Raw genomic sequence first — 26,686 nt, forward strand, 5'->3', positions numbered from 1 at the left:
ATATAGCTAGGAGCATTTGTTTAAGTGTCAATGTTGAGTATTAAGAGCAATTTAAATAAAACCCCAAATACCAAGTCACAATACAACCCCAAGTACCATGTCATAATAAAACTTAGCAGTTTGGAACATAAAACTGCAAGCAAGTTTTTAAAAAATTACATTAGAAGGAACTGTAACTATTTCCTCCAAAAATGCAAAAAGACTTCTGGAAAGATGCAAGTGGCAAAACTGGAAAACATGCATAAGCTTTCAAGCAAGCAAAAAGAATTGCTCATATACCTGTGGTTTTGAAACAGATTAACAGATATAACAAACAATGTACTACAGCTCCACAAAACTTTCCTACCCTACATCTGGAAATACACACTGAAAGCATCTATGTTTCCCAATAGTTTTAACTATGCTACAGAGGCATGACTATGAAAAGCCTATGTCTTCTTAAATACTCTTCAATTTTAAATTACAAACACCATCCTGCCTGATCATGTATTTTGTTTACTAGACATTCTTACCACTGGATAAAGTCAAGACTGTTTTGTAGCCCTTACTGTGGGCTTCTAATGTAATGCAAACTATGGAAATTTAACAACTCTGAAAGGTTAATATAAACCTTTAACGTACCAAGAGTTATTTAATTCTTTTCCTCTATGGAGTAAACATACTGTGAACAACTATAATGAAGACCACATTTTAGTGTTCACCACGGGCTGAACACAGCATTCTCTTCCTGATCTCAGATCCAGTCACACAGTATGGTGAGGAAGACAAGCCAAAAAACAACATCGGAAAAAGCTTAAAAAAAACCCAACCAACAAAAAAAAAACCAAACAAACAAACAAAAATAAAAACAAAACCACACACAAAATACCCACGCTTTATGATCCAAGCAATAAATGTTTGCAAAGGAAGAACTCAAGAACAAAGCAATGAAGCACATTTAGTGAACTCTGTTACTTACTCCTCAAGCACAAAAATAATCCCAGTAGCCATTCCACAGGTCAAACCAATAAATATGCTACAGATTTTGTGCTCCAGGAAAGGATTTCACCTGGTAAATACTTCGTATTCATTTCTCTACATTGTCCAAGAGCAAGTGAATGTATTAAAGGAGCTCAAAAGACTAATTTATCTTCTAGGGCAAGTAGAAAGAGATACTTCTGCAGTGACATTACTCTTAGGTCAGGCATGACCTCTTCCCAATGATTTATCTTCTCTTCCCACCTCAACAACATAGGAAGCTGTGCTTGGTGCCACAGTACGACAGCAAGGTCTTCATTTCATAAAGTTGTAAGAAGAAAAGACACGTAAAACTGGGCCCAGACAACAGACCACTATAGAGACTGGGAGGAAAGAGCAGTAACTTTACCTATCAGAGACAAAGGATAGACTCTCTTACATGATCAGAAAGGAAAAAGATACGCAATGCAAACTGCGTAATCCTAGTACCCATGTACAGCTCTAACGACATTTTTGCCAGTATGCAATGCTGTATTAGACATGCTTATGAAGCAAAGATGAGAAGACTGTCTGAAGATTTGGACTCAGCTCTTGTCATTCAAAAGCTATTTACGCAAAATACAGAAGGCCTACAAAAATATCTGAGAAGCTACAGTTACAGTGAGTTACAGTGAGTTACAGTGAAAATCCACTTACTGATTAACAAAAGCTGAACTCTTAAAGTGATTTTAAACAGAACTGAGAAACTCCAACACATCTTCCTGGTCAATAGTTCTGTAAGAGCAATCCCTAGAAATGCTGTATGAAACACTATGAGAGCCATAGATATGTAAGCCAAAATTTTGGACCCACAAGCTCAACCAGCAAGAGCAGACATGAAATCCTGTGTGTGATCTGACCACGACAGAAGGACAAAGACATGTTGTGTCTGTATGGCTTACATAAGGATTAGGTAATTTAGTCAAATGATCCAAATGTGGTAACAAGAAATTCTTAATCACAGGGAATGAACAGGTGTATGTTACCAAAGGAAAGAGTAAAAGCACATTACCATTTAAATCTATCCTCAAGAGCTTGTAAAATAGGGTGACTACCAAAACCTGAAGAGAATTTTTATAGCACCGCTATGCCTTCTATCCTGCTATAAAATCATTGTTACTACTGGGAGTTGCATGTAAAGATCAAGATCATACAGGACTACCCAGCAGACAAGAAGATGCTACAGACTCTCAACTCTGAAAAACTTCAATTTCACAGAAGCTGGACTTTATAAAGAAAAAAAGTACAGCCCTGACTGCTACAAAAATTTAAACTTATTTGTATTTGAAGGTGAAAACGGTTACCATGATGTTTTGGAAAGCCTAAGGACAGAGAAGCTGCCAGTAGGTTTTTGGACTAGATGGATTATCTCTGACTGTGACCAGTTCCAGCTGCTTCAGAGACAAGAAAATTCATAAGTAGGCAATTAAAAAAAATAACACAGCCATAGGCAAGATTTCTTCCTACCTTCCATCAGAGTTAGAGGTTAATTAAATTCAGGAAGAAGTGAAAATACTTTTTATGGTTGCTGGTGTATTTTTTTTAATTTTTAGTGTAAAACTGGATATTCCCACCGTAATATTCTGCTATGCTTCTAGCCTCCACCTCCCTGGTAACAAACTCCTCAGTCTATTCTCCTTTGTCAATTTAACATTTTCTTTCAAGCATTGACATCTATCCTGTTCTTGTGTTACGAAAAATGGGCACAAACTCATGATCTTTCTTTTTCATATAATTTGATGGTTAATCCCTAAAAACTCAGCATTTTTCCTTTCCCAGAAGTTCAGCAAAATCTTTAGTCACTCTTCTAATTACAAAAATGTCCTTCTCCTCATACCTGCTATATTATTTCTGACACCACGAGAGCAGAATTGTAGTCTTCCCGCTTTCAAAATGAGTAAATATGTAATTAATTTCTCTGTCTTTATAAGTACCATTTCAAATCTGCAAAGACAGGGAATAGGAACAGCCTGAGGAGGAAATGGACAGAACACAACTGGACTGAAAAAGGAAAAACTATCAGCGAACTAAAGCGCTGCAGGGAATAAGAGATTTATCCTATTTCAGAAGACTGAATTTATGCAGGGAAAAAAATGTCAGATATTCTTTGTCAAAGTAGTTATATAAGTCTTTCTTATCATTAATGGGATAATGCACAAGTGCAAATACAGGTGTAAGTTCACAGATAAAGTGGTAGGCTATTATTATTTAAGTAAAGGGAATCTATCACCAGACAAATGCCTATGTTTAGGCCTCAATAAGAGGCATCATCTGGACAGGAACAGTACAGCAAGTCTTGCAGATGCCTTCTGGTTGCCTCCCCACTTCCCTGAGCTTCCATGTGTTAAGGCACACGTTTCAAGACTGGAAATGCAGTCCACTCTTGGCAGTTCACAGCCCAAATGGAAGGAGGTCTTTCCAAGATGGATTACCAAGGCATATTTCAAGCAACATGCATAAACTATATTGAAATAATTAGTAAATCTCAGTAGCAGAAATTATTATAAAAAGCCAACTAGCTGACCACTCAGTACACTCTTATGTTACATGAGCATAAGCAGTTATTCCAGTTATAACTGGAAATATTATCTGCAACTGTAGACAACATTTATACCAATGTTTACCCACTGAGAAAAAACAGATACAAAGTAAGCAGCTTGGCAGCATCAGTCTTTGAAAAATCTGATCTTTATCCAAACACTGTTCTTCATGTGTTTTTGGCCATGATTTCTAACAATGCCTTTTGTTATACAACATCTATTTTCTATTCAGTCCTATAAGAAATCTCTCATGAAACACTTAAGCCTAATTAGAACTAGTCAAGATGTCAGAATATGCAACTTTTCTTTCCAGAATGTTCTGGATTCATTCTCACATTTATTGTGTTTCGCATGTCTTTGCAATTTTATTGTAGTGAACAAGTATGATTTCTAACATTCATGCTTCACAAAACAAAACAAAAAAACCTCACAAAGAGAGAACCTTTCCTGTTAGGTTTTCTTTTTATTTAAGGAAAACTAGAGTTATCTGGAATTAATAAAACTCTGCATTCAGAAAAGGGTTTAATGTAACTGGTAGATGGGAAAAAATGAATTTTTCAAATGAACCAACTAACAAAGCGAAATACTATTCTTCTCCAGATCCAGCAAATAAGCAGGTAAATAAGAAGGTCTAAAAGAATTACTACACATACCTCTCAAGATAATATTTAGTTTTTAAAAAGGACTTCTTATAGACAAGAATATATACATAAAAAAGCTCAGACCAACATACTGCTTTCTCCAAGTTTTTTCAACAGTTTTAATCTTGCTTTCAGCCAAGGGTAGCTGGTATAATACACAGCCCCAGTTCTCTACCCAGTTCTGGGTACAGCAGATCCAGATAGCTCTCTGTTACTGAGCCAGAGTATCTTACATGAAGGCTTCCACTCCATTGTGGCCATGCATTTCCTACACACCAATACTGCTGGGGTCAGAGCTTCCCCTGTGAGCTTCTGGAATTCACTAATGATGTAGAACCCTAGCACACAGAGAAGTTTTCTACTGTGTTTAGCGACTCAAATAACCAATTACTGTATTAAATCATACAAAAAAAAGATTATTGGGCACAGTGGGTGGCAGAGACGGTTTATAGAACAGTACAGCTGACAGAGTCACAGGCAGGAAGACCCTCTTTCCTTGTTCAAAGCAGCTGGATCAATTTCGATTGCCTGTGTAACCACAGCTCAGGCTGGAAACCCACCTTGTGAAAGAAGGCAATGAAATCTATTGCCGGCTGTCCTTTGATATCTTAAAACGCTCCCTTCCACACACCCAGGTCAGTTTCTCCTATGGCTTAATGGGAAGAGAATGGCAAAGCTACAGTAGCCTGAGACAGAGCAGGCCACCTCCTCCTCCATCCCCAATCAAAACCAAGCAAACCTCACAGTAACCAGGACTGGTATGACATGGCAGTCTGGTTGCTCACATGAGAGCCAACACAAATGATCAAAACCCTACAGCTCAAGCAACTGCTGTAAGGCACGCGCCCAGTACAGTACTGATATGTTATGTATTTAACGTGCTGCATTGCATGTGTAAGTGATACAGCAAAACTTGTAAACCACTACCAGTAATAAAAATAAGTATTATTATATTCAAGAGTTCCTGTCCTCACTTCTCACATAAGTGAGCAGAACACTGCAGAGGCGGAGAGGGGGGAAGCAGCAAGGCATTCTCATGCCTTATTTTCTGAAGGCATAGAAACCAAGCAGTAACTTTCATTAGAAGTTCACACAGACCACAGAAAAACAGCTTTACAAGTTGCTACAGTGAGGTTTTCTGAAACCCCAGGCAAAGATTTACAGAAGTTATGCAAATAGCAGCAAGACCTATCAGATTCTTCATGTGACACACAAGCCATTAAGCATAAATTGAGGGGTTAGATATAACAGTGTCCAGACAACACCGACCATTACTTTATTGTAGTGTTTAACTGCAGTGTAGGACACAAGACAGACAAACTGCACAAAGCTTGCCAGCTGCTTGTTTCCTGCCTAACAACAAAACCAAGCTAGCTAACTTCAGTGCCTTTGACCTCCAGATCTTTCCTCCCATAGAAACATCTGCTTATCCTTTAGCAAGCTCCTCAACTCTGAGGAAATTAAAAAAAAAAAAAAAAAGAAAGAAAAGAGAGAAAAACAAAACCTCAATAAAACCACATCTATCTTTCCAGAAAATCCCAGCAAAACCCCACCCTGGTTCAGCAGGCTTCACAGACCTCGCAGTGGCCAAGAACAGATTCACATCAAATGAAAGAACTGAGGTCACGGGTGACCTGCCATTGATTCATCCAGTGAACTTCCCATCTTAGCTCTCCCCTACCAGAGAAACGTGAAGGTTTGGCACCCCAGACCTGTCACACACGCCTCCTTTATTCACGTGTGTTTCTAGACAGCACCACACATCCTCCCACTAGGAGATGCTGGGCAAGATGAGGAACACTGGGTCCCCAGCAGAGCAGCAACCAGTCGTGGGCATAAATAGCAAGCACTCATCTTACATTTTAATCACGACGAACACCTGAAATAACAACATCAACCCTTTTGTCTAGGGATGGAAGTGCCCGAAGGCATCCTGCCCGCTGTGCCGTGCTCCCAGAGCGCTGCCCGTACACCAGGCAAGTTATTCCCCCTCGCTGAAGGCCGTTCCGCCCTCCATCACCTCATACCCCCTTCAAGGCCCTCCCCGCTCGCTGCCGACAGCTCCCCGGCCTCTCCCCCACCGCCCCTCGGCCCCGCTCCCCGCCATTGCCCCCCGCCCGCTCCCCTCCCCCGCCGCACCCCGCCCTGCCGCAGCCCCCCCCTCCCCCGCCGCTCGCGCCCCGCGCAACCGCGCTGCGCCGCCAAGCGCGAGCGCTCCCCTGACAACCGCAGCGCGCGCCAGGCCCGGCCCCTCCCCGGCCCCGCGCACACAATGGGCCCCTCTCGCCGCTCCCCCCACCTGCCCCCCACGCCGCCCCCGCCGCACTGACCATCGCTGCGCTTAATCTCCACGTAGATCCCTATCTGGATCTTGCCGAAGTTGGCCGCTGCCATCGCTTCATGGGGCAGCCGGGCAAGTCGGGGGCGCTACCGGCCGGGCGTGCACAGGACGGGAGCGACAGAGGCAGCTCCCGGCGCCGGCAGCGAGCGCGGCCGCTCTGACAGGGCGCGAGGCAAAGAGAGAGGGACGGGCGGACGGCGACAGAGAAAAGGCGCCGGCCGGATATAAAAGGCGCTGGGAGCCGCTGCGCCTGCGCGCCGCGCGTCACGGCCCCTCCGCGCGGGGGAGGGGGAGGCGGGCGCAGAGGCAGGGACTGTGGCTGTGCCGGGGCCGTGGGGGGGCGGCTGCGCCGCGCTGCTCTTGTTTTGTCTCCTGCTTCCACCGCGGCTGGGCAGGGGGGGACGTTCCGAGGCCTCACCTACGGCCGTGGGCAGCCCCGCCTCGCCCTTGTTCTCGTTCCACCCCGTCCCCGAGGGCTGCCGCCGCTCCCCGCCGCCGCCGCCGCCGCCCTTAGCGGCACCACGGCCGCGTTGGCACAAGATGGGCGCTTCCGCCGCCCCGGGGCTGGCGCCCTGCGGGAATGCCGCGCTTCTGGCCCCGCTGCCGCCAGGAGCCGCCCGGCCCAGCGGCAGGCCGCCCGCGGAGCCCCGACCTCTTGGACCTGCCCCCGACTTACAAACGCAACCCGCGCGGGTCTGGCAGCAGATGGTGACTGAGCCGCTCTGAAGTTTTAATGTAATAGCTTTATCTACCTACAGTCTGCTTACACGGTTGCAGTGTGCCAAGTAGAACAGCCTAGAAGCATTCTCAATGCTCCCCAACCTGACTGCAGCTCTTGGGTCCAAGGAGGGCCACACAGCAGCCATCCATCTTGGCCTCATGGTTGTCCCATACCTTTATACAGCTTAAATGAAAAACCAAACACACCTCGTGTTCCTCGTTTACCTGTAATGACTCCTTTACCTCAGGCGAGCAGCTTCGTTAAACAGTATCCCTTGGGTTTGCCTTACAAAGGCAGATCCTGATGCGATGAAGCCAGCACCAGTTTAAAATTGGCCTTCCTGGTCACCTTGAGCATCATCACAATAAATACCTCAAACACACAATCACTTCTTGCCCAGCAAAGCCAGTCTGTTAAAAATAATCCCCCAATCCAATCATCAATAGATAATACATAATGACACCTGACACTGAGACCCCCACCTTAAGCTGCACACTCCCTACAGCCTGTCATCCTCCTTGCCTCACATGTTCTCCCTGCTTCCACTGGCGGTTTCACAGTGAAATCAGTATTATACATGGCAAATCAGAGACATGAAATTATGTCTTCCAATTCGTACATGCTTTATGTGTATGTACACATGTATTAGAGAGAACAGTCCCGTGGAAAAGGACTTGGGAATAGTGGGGAATGAAAAACTGGACATGACCCAGCAATGTGTGCTTGCAGCCCATAAAGCCAAGCAGCAGCATCAAAAGGACTGTCTAGCATCCAGCAGGTCATGGGACCCCTTTACTCTGCTCTTGTGAGACTCTACCTGCAGCACTGCATCCAGCTTTGGGGCCCCCAACACAAGAGGGACATGGAGCTGTTCGAGTGAGCCCAGAGGGGGCCACAAGGATGCTCAGAGGACTGGAATGCCATTCCTATGAGGAAAGGCTGCAAGAATTGAGGTTATTCAACCTGGAGGAGAGAAGACTGCATGGATACCTTAGAGCAGCTTCCAATACCTAAATGGGCCTACAAGAAATCTGGAGTGGGACATTTTGCAAGCGCATGTAGGGGCAGGACAAGGGGGAATGGCTTTAAACTGACAGAGGGTACATTTAAATATTTAGATTAGGTATTAGGAAGAAGTTCCTCAAGGTGAGGATGGTGAGGCCCTGGCACAGGTTGCCCAGAGAAGCTGTGGCTGCCCCATACCTGGCAGCGTTCAAGGCCAGGTTGGACAGGGCCTTGAGAAACCTGATATAGTGGAAGGTGTCTCTGCCCAAGACTGGGGGATTGGAACTGGGTGATCTTTAAAGTCCCTTCTGACCCAAATCATTCTGTTCTATACACACACAGCCAAGAGCCAGAAGAAGAACTCAGAGAAAGCTAAAGCAAACAGCAGCAACCGTCTTGCACAGCTCGGTTGCTATGTTTATTTGCTTTAGCACAAAACACCCTGTTGATGAATTTTTAAGGAAAAAATTTAAGACTGAAAGTTTAACACCTTTTTAAAATTGGGCTTTACTCTTATCCTTGCCCACCTTTTTTTTTCTTTCATGAGAAATTTAGATGTTACCTGCATTACTCATGGAAGGTCTTTCTCACTGAGGTATTGGTGGAATTATAATATTAAACATATCAAGATATGTCCAGCAAAACCACTTCGGCTTTTTAGTTTAGTCACTGACCATTTAATTTAGACTACTGACAAACACTGGAAAGAAGTATTGCTTTGAAAAAGATCTCATGCAAATAATACCACAGAGTCCAATGCCTTTAAGAAGACCTCTTCCCATTATAACAGAATTAAAGATAGGCTCTTTCTAACCTATAGATGTTTTTGAAATAAAACCAAAATGCAATAAAAATGTTTTAGACTTACATAAGAATTAGGCAGAGACTTTTAATTAAAAAAAAAAAAAAAAGAAAATGAAAATTATTCTACCCACTGTAATTCCACATCATCTCAATTACTTGAGCCAAACATTTCATAATGTCCTTTCCATATAAATTCTGCTACATAAACATACATGTTATAGTTCAAGTTTGGTTTGGAGAAGTGCCAGTGACAGACTTGGACAGCCATTGCTTGGTCTGTCTTTGACTGTTATATTTCAATGATCAACTACTGAATCTTTGCCATTCAGTTCCAAATTTTGGCTGCTTTTGGATCAGTAAAGTATGAAAATAGTGGAAAATTATTGTGCACCAGTTATGTTTCAACTTTAAGTAAGAATGCTTCCATTTTCAACAAACACTAGCATCTGCTTGCATTTTACACAATCATATTAATTAAAATTATTAATTTGCTGTATTTTGTTGTCAAAATCAAGTTATGAGTATCAGTCTACCTCCTTGGTAACTTTAAAGTAGTTAATTATTAAGTATTTGGGCTATTTCACAGCACTAATGAACAAATATGAATAATCATTTGTAATCATACTGATACGAAATGTTTTATTTTTAAAGCTCAACTCCAAAAATATTTATCTAGTTGCAGGCATTCAGCTGGTACTACATGTGTATGCAAGGCAGTCAATAGTCAGGTTTAAGGAACATATGGTCATTTGTAAGATTAAAAAAAAAAAATCATCAACGTATTTATTACATAATAGCAATTTTAAAAAGGAACCACCCTAATACAGTAGCTTCGTAGGTCACCAAGATAACCTGTTTCAGCATACAAAAGAACTGCTAAGTTAGTAATGCATTATTTTTTCCGCTTAAGAATGAGTGAATATGCAAGAAGTGCCTGAAGTACTTTGAGATCCCATTTGCCCACTTAGACTGATAGACTCTTCTTGTTCAATTCAGTACCTTTGTGAAAACAGTAGCAGCTGAGGTGCCTCACAGATCTCTTCCTGCCTTTTTTTCCTTCTAAGCATCTCTTCATCTGTATTTTATTGTTATTTAAAACTTCTCTCCTGCTAGACACAGCACTTAATGAGAAATAGCATGATACAATAGTATCAGAAAGTGATAAGAGGAGGAGAACCATCTTACTTACAAACTATTTTAATGTATTTCTTACTGCTTTATTAGATGTAAAAATCTGATTTCCATATAACTACCCCTGGATAATAAATTATTGTGACATTTGTAGCTTTGCATAGCCTTGTCTGGGAGTCAAAATATTTTAAACCAGGCACTCAAAAGTATCATAACGAACCTCTTGTCTTCTGCAAATGCATTCTAGATTCTATTGCATTAAATGTCTATAAATTCTGCTGGTTATCTTCAACAAGTAAACTGATGACTCATTTGAGTAACAATGCTTTTGGGATTATAATTAACTAATTATATGTTAGAAACAACATAGATGGTTAGGTTTTCTGGTTTAAGCAAATATCTCTAAGCATAATAGTTTTCTCTGTATTAGAGAATGCAGGTTGCTGAAATAGTTGATGTAAGACTCCAACATGCCTGGCATATGTCAACCATAACAGAGCTGTTAATGAGCTACCAATCTTCATGCCATCATGTGAATTGGAAGCATTAAGTTTTCTTCAGCTTTGTTTTGCTAAGAGCAAATTCAAACAAAAGTTTGTAATTGCTTTGTGAGTCATCAGTGTCATCCCACAGCACTCTGACAATTCCTAACATGGCTTTTTTGGTCACTTGTCAGTATGATCCCTAAAAAGGTCAGGTTTCCTAAAAGCCCGTCATCCGCTTGTAGGTTTTTGCAATTCTGTTTACTTTTTATATATTATTTCTTTCTCGTGAAGCTTCTCAATGTAATTCTGGATCTCATAAGAATCATTCTAGCAGCATGCATTGAGCTGGCATAAGCATGCATGATCAGGCCAAAGGTTGTAAGAAAGTGTGAGGATGACTGGCCTCTGCCATTTTGAAGAACATAACTGCATGTAGAACAATTTTGGTACACTTCTACTGGTTTGGATATTCAGCCAAAAATGCGGAGAAAAGTAATTATTGAGCAAATTTGCCCCTAAAGCAAGTGCAAGTATACAAATAAAATTGTTTTTTCACTTACTGCTTTATTATATCAGAATGAGGGGCATTTCTAAAGAACTTTTGTGTGGAGCATTGCTCGATGCTAGGTAAAGAATAAAAAAGTGAAGAAGAGTGTGAATGTATTCCAGTCTCTTCAAAGCAGAAGACATGAGAAAAACAAAGTACTCTGGGAGAAGCACAACTCCTTCTCTTAACATGCGTTTCACTCCAGCTCTGCATTTGTAGCCATGGTGACAATATCTTTTGCTCTTCCCTGTGTTCATAGCTACTTGTGTACATTGGTTGGATTAGTCATAATATGTAGCTAAGGTTAAAATGATAGTCCAGAGAAACTGCACTAGTTCAAAAGTCACAAGATGATAGAAGGGCTGAAGAATATCAAAGCTGGATGTGCTTATTGCAGTAGACAGTGGTGTGGTCATTATGGCTGTGGCGCATACGTTATGTATTCTCTTACTCATTCCATATGCTGCTGCTGAGTGTCTGGCCTAAGGCTGCTGTGTATCTGGGGTCATATTTCATTATGCTTTCCTATTGATTGTATGAAACACAGGCAGAATTTCTCTGAGATAGCAATCTGCTTCAGAAAAAAACATGAGCAAAAGAAGATGAACCTCTGTCCAAGCCTCTTGCTGCCTAAAGGTAAGTCCAGAACAACTGTACCATGCATATTTATATTTAGTCTTCAACTTCCTCTTCCTTCTTTCTTTTCTCACTTTTCTCTCCTCTCCAGATCTCCAAGGGAAATCTCAGAGTGAATGTGGTAAAAGAGTGTTCCAGTCAGGCTGGGCTGTTCAACTGAGTGATGAATACATATTTCTTGCATCCTTCTGCTATCCAATGTAACTTTTCTGTCAGAAGGAAATATCCTATGTCATATTGGCATTAAAGCATCTACCTTGTAGCTCAATCTAATAATTACATCCCGTCTTTGTACCACCAGTAAGTCTTCTGCAGCAAATCATGTAGACCTATTCTGCCGTGTAAAAATTGAGTGGTTTCTTTACTTGTTCTTAGAAGTTGTTCTGTTGCTGACTATATATTCCTGCATCACTAGCATACAGTATTAGAAAAATACCTCATATATTCATACCTGAGGTATCTTTGTCTTCACACACAGGGTCTTAGCAGATTTGTGTGTTGAAATTGGAACTCGTGGATTGTCAACTTGCTTGTTTATGATTTTAACCCTTTTTAATGCCCTTTCATAAATTCAGTGTAACGTCTGTGTAATTAGCTGGACCTACATCGCTTAATGCTATGGCAACACCCGAAGAGGCACTGGGCTTGGCAGTGCACCCAGAGGACATGGAATTCAGTCCTGAACATGCGTGTTCCTCAACACACAGCACAGAGGTGAAAAAAAAACAAACCAAAATAAGATATTTGTAGTTTCTCAATTGTGAGGCAGTCAGGACCTAAATCCAATCAATTATTAAGGATGATTTGATTCCACATATCCTGGAAGATAAAAAGCACTGGAATAAGTGTGATGATACAGCAGCTGAAAGCTTCCTTCTAAGCAGTAGCACAGACTTCTGACCATAAGTACTCTTCTGCTAGTATGCTGATTGTGCAGTCGGAGCACATTTCAAACTATAATGATGCATACTTTTATGAAGTAGAAATAGTGAGGGTTTTGTTTTAATCAAAGTCATTTCAATTGCACTTTTCATACGTACTATTCTGTAAGAGAGTATTTGCGGCATTTGATCAATTTGTGCATTTTTGTTCTCTGTGTTTTTCTATATAGCACACTTGCATTGAATCAGATAAAAACAAAAAGAGATAGTAAAATTTACTATAGAAAAGAAAATCACTGCTAAATTAAATTATTTTCTTAAAATGCAATTGTTGTCTATTCTCCTGACAGATTACTTGGAAAAATAAAGAAATTTGATTGCAAATGCATTCGTGCATGTTTTTATTTTCATTAGAGTCAGATAAAAAGAAGTTGAAAATATTTATTAGCTTTTATACCATTGCATATCTCACTGCATTTCCTATCCATTCACCTTGGAAACTAGATAGAAATGATACATGCAGACTGTTCTGATCAATAGCGCATTTGACAAATTAAGTTGCTTGCATTTATCATAATAAAGGTTTTTTTAAAGTATTTTAGAAGTAATACTCTGTCCTTGCAGTTAAAAAAAAAAAAAAATCCCAGTCATTGTATTTATTTATTGTAATAACCAGAAAAGCTGAAAGTTATTAATGCCCTGTCTTCTTTTGTAAGCCAGCCCATATGTTATTTTCCTATATAATACATAAGGGGATATAGTGCCTTTTTCCTGAGTTTCAGAAACAGTGAAACTTACAAAACTGAATAAACCTGATGACATCCAGTCCATAGTCAAATGTCTTACCACTCTTCACTTTGCAATAGCAAATATTGTGATTGGAAGAAATTACTGCAGTAACTTCCCTGTTAAAACAGATGTTAATCACAGTACGGTTTCAGCTGAACTGCTGCTTTAAGATTGTTTGAAATCAAGGATTCCTTTACATTAAGTCAGTAGGAGGGCAAATCTCTGAAAGAACCCAGACTCTTTATGGCAGGTGACATGGATAAACAATTAAATCCTACCCATATCTTAAGAAATTAGCTGCACTGGAATGGATTCTGTGGCACAGACATCTGTCAGATTCAAAAGACAAACGGGGCAAGATTGCACTTTGGTGTGGAAGGGCTCCGGCAGGCTTCAGTGCTTGGGAGGTCCTTTTCTGCTCAGAGGAGGTAGCAGGAGCTCTGGGTCTCTCTGAAGCTGGAGGCACAAAAGCTGTCATACTGATCTGTGGACAGAGGCACCTTTGAAGAAGATGCAGTGCCTGGCTGAAAGGCATGGAATGGCTACGGTCAGAGGCAGCTGCTGCTGGCAAGAGAGAAGTTATTTGAAAATACCAGCATGTCCCGATACACTGTGAATCCAGCATAAAGTTCTTTCACCTGAATGTCGTTCAGATGATCTGAATGCCAACATCTTCGAATGTTTCCAAGCTCACTAGATCAAGTGCAGGAAAGAAGAAGCAAGACTAGAATATTTTTGGATCCAACTACTGGAATATTTTTTAATATATATAAGCTTTTTACACTTGTACTAAGTAGTACACGCATAGTGAAAGTATGTTGCGGAGAAAAATGCATTTTATATTTAGCTATGAAAGTGAATAGGCAATGTTTTGAGGCTGTTCTCTTATTTCAGCTGAAAGAAATGTATTCATTTAAGTTTCTGGTTACTAAACTTGTGGATCTATGCTTTTGGAGTGCTGCATTGTATCATCTTGAGTCCCAGAGCCTTCCCTAAGGAAAATAATTTCTTACTTTTCTTATTTCCTCTGGTGAAAGTTTAACAAAATTTCTCGATTTTTACTGCAGCATTGATAAAAATTCAGGCAAATGCTTTATCCCTTTTGGACTTGCCCATAATGATAGCCTGCAGAGTGCCTTGAAGAGCCCCTTCACAAGACGCTTTTTTTCCAAGTTTTGTTTTAAATTGGCTTTTTTTTTTTCTTCACACACTGTTAGAAAAGAGGGAGCAGTTCACGACACACAATGGTAGATAGTATTGTGATTATCTCAAAAATATAACCCCAAAGAGCAGTTTTGTACAAACTTGCGGAACTTTGCCGTACATGGCTTCTTACAGGAGCTGAAAAGAGGCTACTGGGACAATGTTGGTTGCCTGGGCAGGCGGGCTGGTCTGACACAAGCAGCTTGTTGATACACTGGGGGTGTGGAAAACATTTACAATTCCCGAAAATTAATGCATCAACAAGATTGAATGTGATAATGACGATGCTAGACTCACAGGAGACGAGCCAGATCTTCAAATGTAGAGGACAGAGTAATAGTGCTTGGAAAATCCCCCTGGTTTATAACGTAACGCTGAACACAACCGAGAGTCAAGCTCTTGCAGAAGCAGCAGCCGGTACAGTCTGGATGTGTTCATGAAGAGTACTGTGAGGTATCTTATAGGAAGAAAACTTTCAGTTCAAGAATAGTTTAAGCACAGTTAAGCCCTGGATCAGATTATACAGGGCTCTTGTCATAATTCTCCACCAAAGGTGATTCAAGAAGAGATTAAGTATCTGTTGGAGGTTGGACATACCCTGTCTCTCAGTAGGAGAGTGAGCTAGATGACCTTTCAGATCCTTGCAGCCTTACATTTCTACTGTATTGTGACAAATCCTTTTTCTCCTGCCTAAGTCCTCTCCCCCACCTGGATTAACAGATTTATTTGAACTTCATGGCAGTTACAGTTTTAGCAATGAGTTTAATGCTATGTGTTCAACGACCACCCATATGATTTACCTGATAACTTGGGTGTGCCTATATTAAGGCATCTGAAGAAAGAATTCCTGCTTTTCAGTATGTTGGCAGAAGAAATGGAGGCCTTTTTTCTGAATAATTATATACAAAACCGCTGAAGTGCCCTTCAGGGGCATTAAAATTAAGTTACTTAGTAATTACTGAGGCTGTTACAGTTACTATCGTTTTTCATTTCTAATTCTGAGGTTATAACCTCAGCTGAGGAAATGTGAAACAACAGACAAAACCAGGCAAACCCAAGCAATTCTGGGATACATGACATAGGTGCATGCATAGAAACTTTTGTAACAAGTTGTTTTCTGTTGCTTAAGGGACAACAAGCATCAAGATAAGGCAAATAAGAAAACAACCCAGTTATGGCAAGAATAAAATCCCTATCCTGTAACTTTCCTCCCTTCATGACTTACAAATTCTTTGTATTAACTTCCTTCTAAAGAGCTTTACACAAAGAGGAGAAGTTGTTTGCAAACTGTTCATCCTCAGAGAAGAAAGAAGTAGTAAAAAAAGCCAACATACTGAGAAACAATTAAATGGAGGACAAGAGGATTCCATTCTTCAGGTTACAACCCATGCAGATGCCACACATTTTAGAGAAGGGTATTTAATTTCCAGGTGTTAGCTTACAGAAACTTTTAACTTTTTGTTCTCAGCTCTGTTTGCTTATTAAAAAAATCCTGCTTAAAAAAAAAAAAAAAAAAAAAAGGTATCTTTGAAGTCTTTAATTCTTTTAGCCCTTATGAAGGCAACTGTGGGCACTAAACACCCTGAGAATGAGGGTACTCAGATATTTAATTTTATGTTAAAAAATCATCTCATAACTTCATTGTGTTACTACCTTATAACTGGTCACGTCTTTATTAAGTCATCTTTTCACAATGTGCCAGTATTCACCAGACGAGGCAAACAGAATGACTCTACATGATTCAGAAGCACTTAAGACAGTCCACTTACTAGTTAATATTTTAGAGAAGGATTTAAGAATTTCGTTCTTTTTGGAGAAGAAAAAGCTGTAGAATTTTAAAGCTGAACATGAAAAGAAATCTTTCATAGATGAAGAAGAAACTGTCATTGCTTCATCGCTTAAACTTATTCCAAATATCCTTGTGCCCTAGATTTCTCAGTACATGATTTGTGATTAAAGTTGTTCTTTTTTATAATCAGAAATAATGAATATAGCTGCAGTAGCTTCATACGATGTAGTTGTACCAGTTTCGGCAGTACTTTGGAACTCCAAACATCAAAACCTATTAAAAAGCACAGGAAAAAAATAATGTGAGAGGTACAGAAGAAGATTCCTGCCTTCTCTTTACATTTTTCTTGATTATTTTGCCTGATAATGGACTGCACAGACTTTGTTTTGTTTACTTCCCTACAAGCATGCTATGCATATGCAAGGCATAATTACTGGTGCCTGGAAATTAGTCATTGCTGTATCAGCCTTTGAGGCAGTTGGCCCAACAGTGACACCTAGAATCTTGCCACCCATTTTTCCTGCCAGCCTCAGAACATCACCACAGGTTTCCAGTCCAAGACAGTGTGCTGAGCAGGAGCCTCCTGGGCTAGCTAGGTACACCAGCAGTGCTTAGCAGTGACCCCAGCATTGAACACAGCCATCCTTTCTGAGAAAGATGGAGTATGTTTAAGCTGCTCCCTCACTGCAGTGAAAGATCGGTCTCAGTGCAATCATTTTTGTGGATGTGCTTATTCACAGAATTCTTCAGAGCATCTACATTTTTGGGACATCATGTTGGATAACATTCTGGATAATGTTATCTAGAGTGACCACCATACCAAAAAGATGTATTAACTTTACATCCGCCAAAACCTGTCCACCTTATGTGTGAATTCTGTCTATTTTAAAGGTCTTTTTCTTCCTAGTAGCTGGAATGTATGTTATTTATTTATGGATCTTAATTTTTAAATGTTTTGTAAGAATACAGCTGAACTTGGCAAACTCACTGTGTGTAAAATCCACTCGTTTTGTATGTCACCGTGAGCACTCACCAAATACCAGCCAAGTGCTTGTCACTACTATTTGAACAAATTTGCACAAAAATATATAATATATATTTCATTTGTTTTACAGAATGTGAATCTTTACTCCAAGGCAGTTATATCAGAATAATAAATTGATTGCATGTAAGTGCACATAAAAAAATGAAAGGATAATGCCTTCTCAAATTCCTTTTTACTGGTCTTTAACATGTTCAGAGCAGGTCTTTGGAGTGCACATACCATTAGTAATTTTAAAAAACTTTTGATGTTCTATAATGCTGACGGCTTTCCTGTTACTTTTGAGAACAACCTGATGATATTAGATTTTTTATCGTTCTAAAGGTTCTGCACATAGGTAGGTGGCCTTGATGTCTTCACAGTGCCTGCAGAGAGGGCATGTCACATCCTAGACAACTATATGCAGATAGGTCTTTCAACAGAGATACAGTTCTGTTGTAGCTAAAGTAGGTTTCTAATTGACTTCTCTGAGGGCTGAATTGAATATCAGCAGTAGGGACTGGGACTATTGACTAAATCAAGTATAAGAGTAAAATTATTCTTTGGTAAAGAGACATTCAAGGAGGCTGTGAGGCTTTCAGAAATTCTAAAAATGGTGTTTGTTGGGAAAAGTATTCTGTTCTCATCAGCATTACCCTGTAATGTTTGTGGATTAAGATCATGAACATTACCAGTGTAACTGAGTACAGAATTTGATACAAAATCCATACAGCCATTGTATTGTTGGGGTCTATTGAAGATCTGGTCTATTATATGTAAAAACAAAGGTGGACTGGTGCTGGCTCTCTAATATTAAACTTCCAAGTTTGGCGCTCAAGCCACTCTATGGGTTTTGAGATACATTTGCCTGTGTAAAAGATTAAATGGTGCAACTTTGGTAAGAGAAACAAGAGGAGCAAAGAAGGGGTTTTGTAACAGGGTAAGCAGAAACTGGACCTCTTCTAGTACTTCTGCAGACAGTATTTCCGCAGTTTGCTAACCTCAGAAGACAGCAACCAGAAAGAGCCCATGCTGGAGTCTGATGCTTATTTTTATGGTAAGCCACAAAAAGCATCTTTGATGTTTACAGTAGGAAGCAAGATCAGAGTTGATCAGACAGCTGCTGACAAGCTTCCCTGAAAACACAGCACAATGAGGTTGCTATAGTCAAGAGCCTATATCTGTTTCTATTAGAATGATCTAATTTGTTTTGTACAATATTAGGAGAAAAATCTTCAAAGTGAAGCCTGGAAAGTTCCATTTCCTGCTTTCTGCCCTTGGTTAGCTGTCTTGTGATAATTAATAAAGCTTGTGGTTAAATAACTAGCTCCCCAATGTACCATGAATTTACATTCCAGAAAGTATGTTTTGTTTAAGTATAATAAGGAATTTTTTTAGAAGCTTGGTTTTATTTACTGTCTTCACTTAGTGTAATAGAGAAAGAAATTAATGAGGACCCTCTAAAAGCAGAGGAAGTAGAACACATTGAAAACTTCCTCTTCTTTCCTAAGCCCTGTAGATAGCTCAGTAGACACAGCAAATTCAAAGCAAGTGAAAAAAACAACCCACCCAAATATAATAAAAACGTGCTGGTTTTGGCAGGGATCAAGTTCATTTTCTTCATAGTGGCTAGTATGGGGTTGTGTTTTGGATTTGAGCTGGAAACAGTGTGGATAATACAGAGATGTTTTCATTATCACTGAGCAGTGCTTACACATAGCCAAGGCCTTTTCTGCTTCTCACACCACCCCATCAGCAAGAAGTCTGGGGGTGCAGGAGGAGTTAGGAGGGGGCACAGCCAGGACAGCTGACCCCAACTGGCCAAAGGGATATCCCGTACTATACGGCATCAGCATACAAAGTTGGGGAAGGAAGGAAATCGGAAGCATTCAGAGTGATGGTGTCTGTCTTTCCAAGTAACCATCACGTGTGATGGAGCCCTGCTCTCTTGGGGATGGCTGAGCACCTGCCTGCCGGTGGGCAGTGGTGAATGAGTTGCTTGTTTTGCTTTGCTTGTGTGCACAGCTTTTGCTTTCGCTATTAAACTGTTTTTATCTCACCCCATGAGTTTTCTCACTTCTACATTCCAATTCTCTCCCCTGTCCCACTGGGGGAGAGTGAGTGAGCAGCTCTGTGGGGCTTAGCTTTTGGTTGCATTGAAACCCAGATGAAATGTCCCTATGATTGAGTTGCTTTTCCTGGTACAACAGGTCTAATAGTAGTCAAATCCCAGTCTTTTTGTAGGATATGACAAAAAACATTTAGCTTGTCAGAGCTAATTAAAAGTTCCACAATGTCACTTCATAGATTTTAAAATATGCAGGGATAGGAAAAGATGCATGTGCTACTACAATTCTGGAGTGTTTTAGGGGAAGAGTGTTCTCTTTAGACTATGGCAGGAGTTCATGCAGTAGATGGTAGAGGCAACTGTGTTATTTCAAAGCATTTTCACAGAAGCAAAGAACTGTTTGGGTTGGAAGGGACCTTAAACATCACCCAGTTCCAACCCCCCTGCCATGGGCAGAGACAAGTAACTGCTTAGTGAAGGAAATTATCATAGTGTTGGTAATGCATAACTTCTGGCAGTTCATTCATTTTTTGAAAAATGCTAGTATATCACTTTCACCTTTGTAAACTATATTGTATTATCTAAAAATATCAAACTAAAACCTTCAGATATTGTGTACAAAGGAAGCAGGGTCTCATCATACCTGCTGAAATACTGCTGAGACAGGAAGAACTTGGAATTCATTTTCATTGTTCTAGATACATGTGATTTCCTAATCACCTGGTACATGGCAAGAAAAAGATTACTGGAAGAAACCAGAGATGTTAGTATTCTACATAATGAGAGGGCATTAAATTCTAAGTACAGATTTGCATGCGTGAGTTGCCGGTAAGCACCTGCGTAAAGAGGTGGTTAAACCTCTGAGTGGATGGAGTATGGAATTGGCCCCAGTTGCCCAGATGGTTTTTCGCACTGACCTTTGTTTCACATGCATTCAGTTACACTACTTTAACCTGGAAGATACTTTTTAGGCCAAGACTTACAAAAATATACCTGTGTGATTTTATCTTAGTGCATTTTTGTTGACCATGTATCTTTTAAGAAAAGGGTCTTGAATTTTCTGCCATGATTATGAGTTTTCTAATGTGTTCCATTTTTTCCCTCAGAAGTCTGTAGCATTCTTGACTTTCTATAGGAATTAAGCTTGACAAAATCTGTTTAAATATAGCCATATGAACATTGAAGTCAGTCTGTTGAAATGATGCTATTCATTTCAAATGCTTGATAAAAATGTTGTCACAGAATAGAGCTATAGAAGGTGTTTTGGCAGCTGCAGCAGAGGCATTTGAAGCATCTTCATAATTAGAGTTATCTAAAGCTTATTTACTATTCAGATTCACTGAAATTTGCTGCCAGATTAACAGTTTTTGCTCTCTTAGGACTTTTTTAAATAACATGGTCCAGCACACAGTTTTATTTCCAGCTTGCCTCAGTTATCCCTTTTTATTATTATTTTTAAATGAAACTATTTGCTTACATCTTTTCTCTTTTCTTCTCTTTTTCTGATGTGCTGCCTTATTTTTTTTTTTTTTAATTTTTTTTTTTAGGTTCGAAGTGAAACATGTACAAATTTAGGATTAATACAGGAAAACTCTACAATCATGAAGTTGTAGGGAAGGAATGTAAGTATAAGGGAATGTATTCCATTGTAAGTATAAGGGAATATATTCCATTGTAAGTATAAGGGAATGAAGAAGAAATCTGTGGTGTGTAATCTATATGAATACTACTCTTGCCTCTCCTGGCCTTAGCTGTTATATGGTAATTGAGGCAATCTATTAGAAGGAGACATTAGTAATGCAGGAAACCCTATTTATTACCACAGGCACAGTCAGAGTACTTTTCGTTGTAAATGAAGACCTAATTTCTGAAGAGGGGGTAGAGGCTATAAATATTATTTTGGCAAATGCCAAAAGACCAACTGCTGTTCTATCACAAAATTAAAAGGACTCCAAAACCGTGGCTGACAAGACTGGATTTGTGGAAGAGAGAGGATTAAGCTATGAGTTTACCACTTGACTTTTTAGTCTTATGTGGAAGAGTTTTAACCTGTTCCTTTCCAGTTCACTGCTGTACTCTCTGTCATCAGTAACAGTGTAAGGTTGTGGCATTGTTCTGTACATCGGCTGGGAGAGAATCAATCATTAAGAAAGGCTGACATCCAGCTTACCCTTCCCAGATTCAGCCCTAGCCAGAAAAGGTGAAATCCTAGCGCCTGACACATCTGTTTGTGATTCAGCACCTCCTGTAGTCAGCAGAAGTCTTCTCCCTGACTGACATGAAACAGCCTTACCCAATTTGGTGATCAGCTCCCTTCGGCATCAGCTTGCATTGGAAGATTGATCGGGTGCCAGAGACTGCCCAGAAACAGACAAGTAGCAGACATGAAAGGTCCGTGAAGAAATCCATAGGAAGGAGACACCGAAAACCTCACTGGTGAGCACATTGGAAGTTTGGGGACTAAACAGGAAAGGACATCCAGGGAGGGTAGTAAAAGAGGGTCAGGAAGGAAAACTGGCTGTTGGGATGACAATCCTGAAATACCCCTGCTAAGCCCATTAGAAAGAATGTTAAGGTATTGGGATAACCTGAACATTCCCCTGAAAGTAACCAAGAAAATAATGCTAGGAAATGCAGATTACCTGGAGGATTGGGATTTTCTATTAGGAATTTTGTTTGGGGTACAAGAAAAATGGATGATATTGCAAAAAACCTGTCAGCTATGAGATGAACATCCACAGGTTGCAGGAGGCAGAGGGCAAAATGTGCCTCTGGTGGATGTCAAAATACCCTAAAGGTACCACAGTGGGACCGTAATAATAAAGTTGTTTTGTCCCATCTTCAAATTATCAAGCTTATCTAATTAGGGCAATTAAGACAGTGGTCCCTAGAACTAATAACATATCCAGGGCCATGTTTCTAGAACAGGAAAAAGACGAGAGCCCCTCTCACTGGCTGGAATGAACTAGGGATGCAATGTGAAAACAGGGGGGGTTAGATCCTGAAGGGCCAGCCTTTGAAGCAATATTAAAAGTGCAATTTGTTACTAGATCATGGCTGGATATAAGAACAAGGATACAGAAAGATGAAGGGTATTAGGATAAGTCCCTAGAGGAGTTAGGGCAGCTCAGCAGATATATGTATGAAGAGTTAAAGAAAAGGTGAAAATAAAAGCAAAGGTGGTGGCTCAATTGCTGCGATCTCCAGGAGGGAAAATGCAAAGGGCTTCAGGGCCCAAGGGAATGGGGTGGCCACCAGAATTTGTTAGAAACGTATCCCCTTCAGTAGAGGGTGGCCAAGCCAGGTATTTATTGGGAAGGAATCAGTACACAATCTGCAATAAGGAAAGTCATTGGAAGAGAGAATGTCCGCAGAGAAAAGTGGATCCTGATAAGGAAGCAGTTCACTAATTGATGGAAATGTATTGCTAAGGGTGCCAGAGTATCCCCAGAGGCCAAGCACACTGGATCCCTTGCCAGTCTGCAGGGTGGGTCCAGATTGGAAGGAGGTGCACTTCCTGGTGGATAAAGGAGCCTTTCACTCAACCTTGCATTTTGTTCCAAGGTAGAGACAACTGTCAAAAGGATCTCAAGTTATCCAATGAACAAGCGGAAAAAAATAAGAAAGTACTGTTCCTCCAACCACTATTAGTAGGTGTGGGAGCCAAATATGAAATGTGTGAATTTTTGTTCTTTCCAAACTGTAACTGCAATTTGTTAGGGAGAGAATTAATGGCTAAATTAAGAATGCAAATTAACATTGAAAAGAAAAAGGCAGGAGGAGACACAGTTATAACCTTGTGCAAATTATCTGCTTATGCCAGGGTAAATCCAGAAGTATGGGCAGTATCGGGAAATGATGGAAAATTAGAAATGGAGCCTATACAAATTGCTCTGAAACAACCTGATCAAGTAGTGTCTAAGAACCTATACCCTGTTTTAAAAGAAGGAAGAAATGGGCTGCAACTTATTGAATCTTTACTTAAGGTGGGCCTATTAGAGCCCTGTATGTCCCCTTATACTGTCTCCATTGTACCAGTTAATCAACTGTATAGAACCTACGAAATGGTGCAAGACTTGAGAATAATAAATGAAATTGTTAAACAAAGGTACCCCACGGTCCTAGATCTTTATGCCATCCTGGACCAGACTCCCTCCTCACACCACTACTATTCAGCACATGATTTAAAGGATGCTTTATGGGGATGCCCACGTACAGAGGACAGTAAACAGTATTTTGCCTTTGAATGGGATCAGAAGGAAGAACACAAAATAGTAAAGCAGGAATTGATATGGATGGTTCTTCTATAGGAATATCTGGAGGCACTGGTCCTGTCTGTGCAAGCCTTGCAGAAAGCATTGCAGGAATATACTCTGCTTCCATGGATTACATTATTGCATGTGGATGTTTTACTCCTGCCAGGAGAATAAGAGAAAATGGTTGCAGAAGACATTGTGACATTGCTCAATTTTCTAGCTAAAAAGGGGCTTAGAGTATCTGAAAAAGAAAGCACAAATAGTGGAGAAAATGGTTAAATATTTGGGACATATATTGACTAAAGGCTTGCTGTGTATTGACCCTGAAAGGGCCCAAGGGATTTTAGAAGTACCATTACCCAAGACTAAAAAGGAGTTGTGATAATTCTAGGACTAGTGGGATATTGCAGAACCTGGATTGAAGATTTTTCTGTTTTAGCTCAACTCCTGCATGACTTCTTACAAGAGGAATTAGAGATGTGTGCACATCTGTGGGCGTATGATATAATAGGCATCACAGAAACATGGTGGGATGGCTCCTGTGACTGGAGTGTTGGAATGGAAGGTTACAGGCTCTTTAGAAAAGACAGGCCCGGCAGACGGGGAGGGGGAGTTGCCCTTCATGTTAGGGATAGGCTGGAGAGTATGGAACTCTGTCTGGGGGCAGGTGAGCAGTTTACAGAGAGTTTGTGGGTCAGGGTTAAAGGGAGAACAGCGATGGGGGACATTACTGTGGGGATCTGTTACAGACAGATGGGGCTACAGAAGTGATGTACACGGGTAGAGCAGTTGATGTCATCTTCCTGGACTTGTGCAAAGCGTTTGACGCTGTCCCACATGACATCCTAGGCTAGGGGGTGGCCTTATTGTTCGCTAAATTGTGTATCCACAGCTTTAATGCCACTGAGACCTGAAAACTGATGGCGGGAGGATCTCTTACTGTTAATGTCCCACATCAAATTAAGGCTTTGTTGGCTGAAAGAGCTTCTAAATGGATGACCAGCACTAGGTTATTACAATATGAAACTTGTTTAATGGAACGTGAGGATTTAGAATTAAGAAGTGGGGAAGGGTTTAGCCCAGCCTCCTGTTTAACTGGTCTCAGGGGAGGAGACCTGGGGGAACATTATCACTGCATTCAAGTAATAGATCCCCAGACCTGGGCTAGGGAAGATTTAAGGGATACTCCATGGCCAAATGAGGAAGATGTGTTTATTGATGGATCTGCAAGAGTAATGGAAAGAAAACAATTTACAGAATATACTGTAAGAAAAGGAAGAAAACTACAAGAGGGAGAGAAGCTATTATCCGCATGGTCAGCCCAGACCACAGAATCGTATGCCTTAGTAAAAGCCCATGAATTGTGTGTGTGTATATATATATATATATATATATAAATCCTCCCTTGAGGAATACCTCGATTAACGCTCTGCAGAGGTGGACCCGATCAGTAACAGAAGCTCGAGGGGGTACCCTGGCATATGTTTGTGATCTGTTTCTGTGGCTAGCAGGATCAGGGCATAGAATGGGAAAGCCGATTTTTAACCTTAGGGGGAGAGATAGTGAAAATATTTAACCTTAGCAATTGCTAGGTCTGTGGAAGTCCCAGAGGATCTGAAGGTGAGCCATGGGTGGCTAGTCCGAACCAACCTAAATGGTGGGTAAGCAATATAAGTACAGTTCCTACTGGAACTGAATTTCAGGCTGAAGAAGGGAGTCCATGGTGACTCTGATTCCCTGAGAAGCGGACTTATTGTTTAAATAGAACAAAGGAAGGAGGGGTAGACATAGGTAAAGGTACTTGTAAATGGACATTCTGTCCTGGGAATGACTCTCTAAGTGAGTCTTACCCACCACTCAATTGCTTTAGGTATTGAGAAAAGTGGAATTGGATGCATGTCCAACTTTCTAATAACCGCTGCGTAAAATGTTCATATAATGACTTCAGAGGAAAAGGATGTAAACAAGTTAATGCAGACTGCTCATTTAAGTCTGCCGTTCTAACTTGCCAGGAAGCACACACCACTGATGAAACGTACCTTGAGTGTTCCGATGGACATAACAACATTCAAAGGGAACCAGAACTTATTTTCAAAAATTCTAGTCCAGTGCTAATTGGGCAGGTTGTAGTTGCATTTGGCAACCATCTGTGGGAGCATGGAGATGCTCTTATGAGCAGACCAGCTGCTATTTTATAGTAGGCATTCCCCTTGGACATAACAATATCCTGTATTATGATACTTCCAAAGGAGATGAAAGGACCTGGAATGGTCTTTACGCCAACAGAATATGGGCCTTAAAAAGTCATTATTTGATTTGTGGCCGAGATGCGTATCAGAAATTACCTGAAAATTGGTCAGGAATATGCTGTGTAGTATATATTAGGCCTTTGCTTTTCTTAATAACACAAATCCAGGGAAATAATTTAGGAATCAGAGTATATGATGATTTGATAAGAGAAAATTGGTCTGTTGATACTTCCCTAGTTAGAAGTAGCACCCCAAAATGGGAAAAAAAGATGAATGGCCACCAAAAAGGAGGATACAGCATTACAGTCTGGCCACTTGGAACCCTAATGAAATAACATCAGAGGCAAGGGAATCAATATATAATTTAAACAGAATAATCAGGTTGCAAACTATTCTGGAAATCATAACTAACCAGACAGCAGAATCCCTCGACTTGTTAGCAGACCAAGCTACCCAAATGAGAAATGCAGTCTTTCAACACAGAGTGGTCCTAGATAATTTGTTAACAGAAGAAGAAGGAGTTTGTTGGAAATTAAATGAGGCCAACAGTTGTTTGCAGATAGATGATAATGGGAAAGTAGTA

At 40.5% G+C, this 26,686-nt stretch overlaps 1 protein-coding gene across 5 annotated transcripts in view; it reads right to left on the bottom strand.

Moving 5' to 3' along the window:
* Positions 1–6,751, bottom strand: part of KIF2A (kinesin family member 2A) — a 64,791-nt gene extending 58,040 nt beyond the window's left edge. For all 5 annotated transcript variants that reach the window (XM_065661330.1, XM_065661328.1, XM_065661329.1 and 2 more), the window contains exon 1: positions 6,508–6,751. In XM_065661330.1, the coding sequence (XP_065517402.1) occupies positions 6,508–6,571 (64 nt within the window). In that variant the 5' untranslated portion in view covers positions 6,572–6,751. The remainder of the gene's footprint in view (positions 1–6,507) is intronic.
* Between the last annotated feature and the right edge of the window lie 19,935 nt (positions 6,752–26,686).

This window comes from Lathamus discolor, chromosome Z (genome assembly GCF_037157495.1).
Source record: "Lathamus discolor isolate bLatDis1 chromosome Z, bLatDis1.hap1, whole genome shotgun sequence".
In the NCBI taxonomy this organism is placed as follows: Eukaryota; Metazoa; Chordata; class Aves; order Psittaciformes; family Psittacidae; genus Lathamus; species Lathamus discolor.